The 4,847-nt window shown below is 30.2% G+C and overlaps 1 protein-coding gene across 2 annotated transcripts in view; it reads left to right on the top strand.

Moving 5' to 3' along the window:
- The window catches only part of LOC106469898 (RNA-binding protein 26-like), a 95,622-nt gene that overhangs the window by 68,168 nt on the left and 22,607 nt on the right, over positions 1-4,847 (top strand). The window contains exons 15-17 of one of the 2 annotated variants that reach the window (XM_022398476.1): positions 3,012-3,122; positions 3,444-3,548; positions 3,981-4,166. In XM_022398476.1, the coding sequence (XP_022254184.1) occupies positions 3,012-3,122; positions 3,444-3,548; positions 3,981-4,166 (402 nt within the window). Of the gene's footprint in view, positions 1-3,011; positions 3,168-3,443; positions 3,549-3,980; positions 4,167-4,847 lie in introns of both variants that reach the window. The other variant, XM_022398475.1, reaches the window with a different exon arrangement.

The raw sequence follows: 4,847 nt of genomic DNA, 5'->3' as shown, positions 1-4,847 counted from the left end.
TTCTTCATTACCTATTCAAGCCGTCTCCAGCCATTATTAGTCTCAAAGTGGGTTCCTCGTCATCGAATTATGAAATACATTAAGTAGCACATGGTTCCATTGTATATAACAGAAAGAAACCCGATAAAAGTGGAAAGGAGAAATAAATAATCAATCATACTCGATAGTTGTGTTAAAGTCATCATTAATATTTTGTTGTTTTAATTTCATCAAAGTTGCATAAATTTGCATATTGTCACCAATTATATCATCATCATCATCATCACTGCCAGAGAAAAACAGAAACCATTTTGATTACCACTTTAAATTTGCATATAAATCACATTTCCAGTAACCAATTTGAATGTAGGTCAGAGGAATTCTTAGACTGATGTGCACTTTTTATAATAATAAAAACTAAAGACTTTTTAGGCAGTGATACTTCAGATTAATGTTTTTAAGTAAAGCTTAAAAATACAAGGGGGTTTTGTATAATTTCATGTCATGTAATTGGTTATTGTGAAATAATATACACACAGTTTTGTACAATACCTGAAGTTATTTTTATCAAAATATCTTGACAACAAAATCTTGTTTTTGAATAATTGGAAACATAAGATTGGAGCAATTCCAGTACATTTTTGTAACATTAAGATTTTTAGAATTTTATGTTGCACAAACATGCATTTTCAATCATTCTTTGTTCAGTTCAAATGTCAGCTGTAATATTTTTAAATATCGTACACCAGTAGTTTAAAAAGATGAAAGCAATACATACAGAGAGTAAATATTTTATCATTATATATAAAAATATGTATAATGATTTACAAATATAAAAGTTGATCTATGTGTATAAGGCACAGTAGCCACCATTACTATGCAAATATTACTGTAAGTTTTACCCTTCGATAACTAGAAAGAATATACCTATTTTGATATGTGTTCTGGTAAATGTTTAGATATTTTACATGTGGTCAATTGGAATACTTATAAATTGGATGTGGAAATATAAACTTTACTAATCCTTTATCTTAGACTGAGGTTACTTAGCTTTATTTCTATGGTATACCCTCCCAGGGATCAAAATATTGCATTCCCAAAGAATTTAAATTTGCTTGAGGAATTTCATCTTTTCACTTGGCTTTTCCGATCCGGAATACATGGTTGAATGAAAGTGAACATATTGCATGGATTAAATAAAAAAACAATTCATGAAGAAATGCAACTTTATACATGAGGGAATGTAATCTTCCTGATAGCTTTTGTTCGAGTGAATGTAATTTTATTTCATTATTTCTATCCCTGCCTCCTTGCCTAGAATGAGGTTATCTTATTTCAAGAGGTGGACAGAAACTTGTACAACTTGGTATCTTCGCTGAGTATGTGCAATGGGAATGATCATTGATGTAGGTAATCTAAGATTGTGGAATACTGCAAAAGAACTGTTGTCTTTATGAAATCGTGGTTTCATTATGATTCTTGCTTCTGTCATTTTCTCAAACAGTTGTTTTGCCTTTCAACTTTACCAGTTAAAGAAGTCATAATGTTTAATATCAAAGCTGATCAATACAAGTTATAGTCCAAACAATACCTTCTGTGTTTATGTAAGAATAATGAGTTTTGTTTTTATTCATTCATTTGTGTTTGCTTCTTTTCCTTTGCTGTCCATCTTTGAAATTATTATCTCTCTAACATTTCCTGAATGAGCTGTTTATTGCAGATACCTATTCCTTTCTGTTGGTGTACCTGTATACTATACAGGGACAGTGTACTGTTGTTGTGCTTCCATTTTTAAGTGATAATTTCTCAGTATGCATGGTTGTTTAAAGTAAAATGAATATTAAGTTCTATGGCAAAAGAGAAAAATTGTATTTTGTAACTTATAATTATATCAACAAAAATGAGAGTGTTCAATACTATGATCATTAAACTACTCAATTTTTTCCTGTAGAAACCAGTCATTCTATATACATTTTCACTTGATAATGTATTCATAATTGTTCTAATTGGAGAATCTTCTTATGTTTTGCATAAAAGTTATGATGTTAATTGTTTCAATCCTATCTTTTATGTCGAATTCATAAATTATGGCCATTAAACATTTTTTAGAAGGAATGGGATGTTTCTCCTTTTTTATATCTATGACTTTAAATCTGCCTGTATCCAGTATTCAATACATTACATTCCAACGAATGATATGTTTCTCCTTTTTTATATCTATGACTTTAAATCTGCCCGTATCCAGTATTCACTACATTACATTCCAATGAATGATATGTTTCTCCTTTTTTCCATCTATGACTTTTATTCTGCCTGTATCCAGTATTCACTACATTATATTCCAACGAATGATATGTTTCTCCTTTTTTATATCTATGACTTTTATTCTGCCTGTATCCAGTATTCACTACATTACATTCCAATGAATGATATGTTTCTCCTTTTTTCCATCTATGACTTTAATTCTGCCTGTATCCAGTATTCACTACACTACATTCCAACGAATGATATGTTTCTCCTTTTTTATATCTATGACTTTAATTCTGCCTGTATCCAGTATTCACTACATTATATTCCAACATTTTTCTTTATTATATCACTGTTGCAGTTTTCAAAATAATGTATTTCTTGTTGTGACTGTAAAATTGTAATAATATATTTATAAATAACTTAGTACACATACTGCAGGACAACAATTACAGGTTCTGAGATATTATGTTGTATGCATTTCTAGACATAAAATGTTGGAAAACTGTGATTCTCGGATTGTTATAATTAATTAATTAGTGTTTGTGCTTTGTTTTCCTTTTTTTTATCAAACTAAAAACTTAAATAATTTAAAACTTTAATAATACACAAAACTTTGAAATTGTTCATTTTAACGTTATTACACACACATAAAATTGAATTTTTTCAGTTTAACATTATTACACACACATAAAATTGAATTTTTTCAGTTTAACATTATTACACAAATAATATTGAAATTATTCAATTTAACATTATTCATTTTTATATTTCATGTTATGAAGACTTTGGGATCTTTAAATAAAATGATTCAGAGCCTTCAAAATGACATGAGAAAGGACTCGGAAGAGATACAAGAACTTCAGAAAACAAGCATCACAAAATCTAAACCTGAGGCAAGTGGACCAGACAGCCTTCTCTCTGTTCTCAACCACTTCCGTGTAACCAGTTTTCTTTATCTTGTTGCTAACATTGTTCGTTCATTTGAAGGATTTTTTTTTGATATGGTCAACTTTTTATTCCCAAAGTTTTCTCTCAGCTTATGGTCATTTTGTGTTGTTGTTTTTAAACGTTCTATGTTACAGTATAGGCTTTGTTTTTTTTGATAGATTATATATCTTAGATCATGAATTCATTACATTAACTACTATTAAGGAGCCCTAATTTTTATACAAATGCATACAGTTTCTATTTGTTTTGTTTTTTAACTTCAATAGGCAGAAAAGCAACTGCTTGATGCTGAAATGGACCTTTACAACAAACAGCACAAAGGTGATGACATTACAGAATTAAAGAAAAAGGTCACTGAACTGAGACAAAAGGTATAACATATTTTTGTAACCTAACACATAACAAATGTTTTATAATTTTATTTTGTACTAACCTGAGAGGTTTTGTTTCTTTAGATATGTAAAAACCACTTTGAAAATGGGCAAGTATTTTACTATGCAGTGAATACACTTGCCAGTACTCCACCCACCCTACCACGTGGCTCAACAGTGAGTTTGAAGGCTTATAACACTAAAAAGTGGGTTTTGATACCTGTGGTGGGTAAGCACAAATAGCCCTTTGTGTAGTTTTGTGCTTAAGAACAAAAACAAACACAATTGCTGTTTAGTTTTATTTTTTTAATCAATATTATTGATTTTAAGTAAATCAGAGCTGATTATATTTGACATATGTTTATAATCACAAGTTAAGTAATTTTTTTCACCATTTGTAATATTTGTGTATATTTTCTAATGTATTTTAAGGCTAAAGCTATGGGTCTCTTGGACAAGATTCCTCATGGACGTAGAGGACGTGGTGCCATGCCAAGAGGAAGAGGTTTTCATGGGCGAAATTCTCGGAATTGTACATCAATAGATCATAGGCCCAAGAAAATTCTTGTATCTGGTACTGAAGAAGTAAAAAAAATGGAGATGCATGTTCATTTTGTTGTAAGTTTTTTATTTAATAATCTAATATGTGGTTATTGTGAGAGAATACTTTTAATCTCCTTATTTCTAAAGTAGCAAAAGTACCTGGCTTTGCTCGGGTTATTAGGTTTATAGTGTGTGTATTCTGAACCCATTTTTTGCATAAAAGTATAACCTATATACTTTTGTTGCTAAGCCATTGTTAGAATGCATTGTTATCAAAATGCACTGGCTTTTCTATTTTCTATAAGTTGTTATATAAAGAACCACTTTTTTCTATGTGGTTTTTTTGCTAGCGGGCCCCATTAAAAAGATGTGCATGCACACACACACACACACACATGCATATCTCTCTGTCTGTGATTTCTATTTGTAATATAAGGAACCATTTCTTCTCTATGTGGTTTTTTTGCTAGCTTGCCTTATTAAAAAAATGTGCATGCACACACACACACACACACATGCATATCTCTCTGTCTGTGATTTCTATTTGTAATATAAGGAACCATTTCTTCTCTATGTGGTTTTTTTGCTAGCTTGCCTTATTAAAAAAATGTGCATGCACACACACACACACACACATGCATATCTCTCTGTCTGTGATTTCTATTTGTAATATAAGGAACCATTTCTTCTCTATGTGGTTTTTTTGCTAGCTTGCCTTATTAAAAAAAGATGCATATATGAACAGGATAAGTAATA

Source organism: Limulus polyphemus, unplaced genomic scaffold (genome assembly GCF_000517525.1).
Source record: "Limulus polyphemus unplaced genomic scaffold, Limulus_polyphemus-2.1.2 Scaffold3715, whole genome shotgun sequence".
NCBI lineage: Eukaryota > Metazoa > Arthropoda > Merostomata > Xiphosura > Limulidae > Limulus > Limulus polyphemus.
This window is presented reverse-complemented; position numbering and strand designations above follow the sequence as displayed.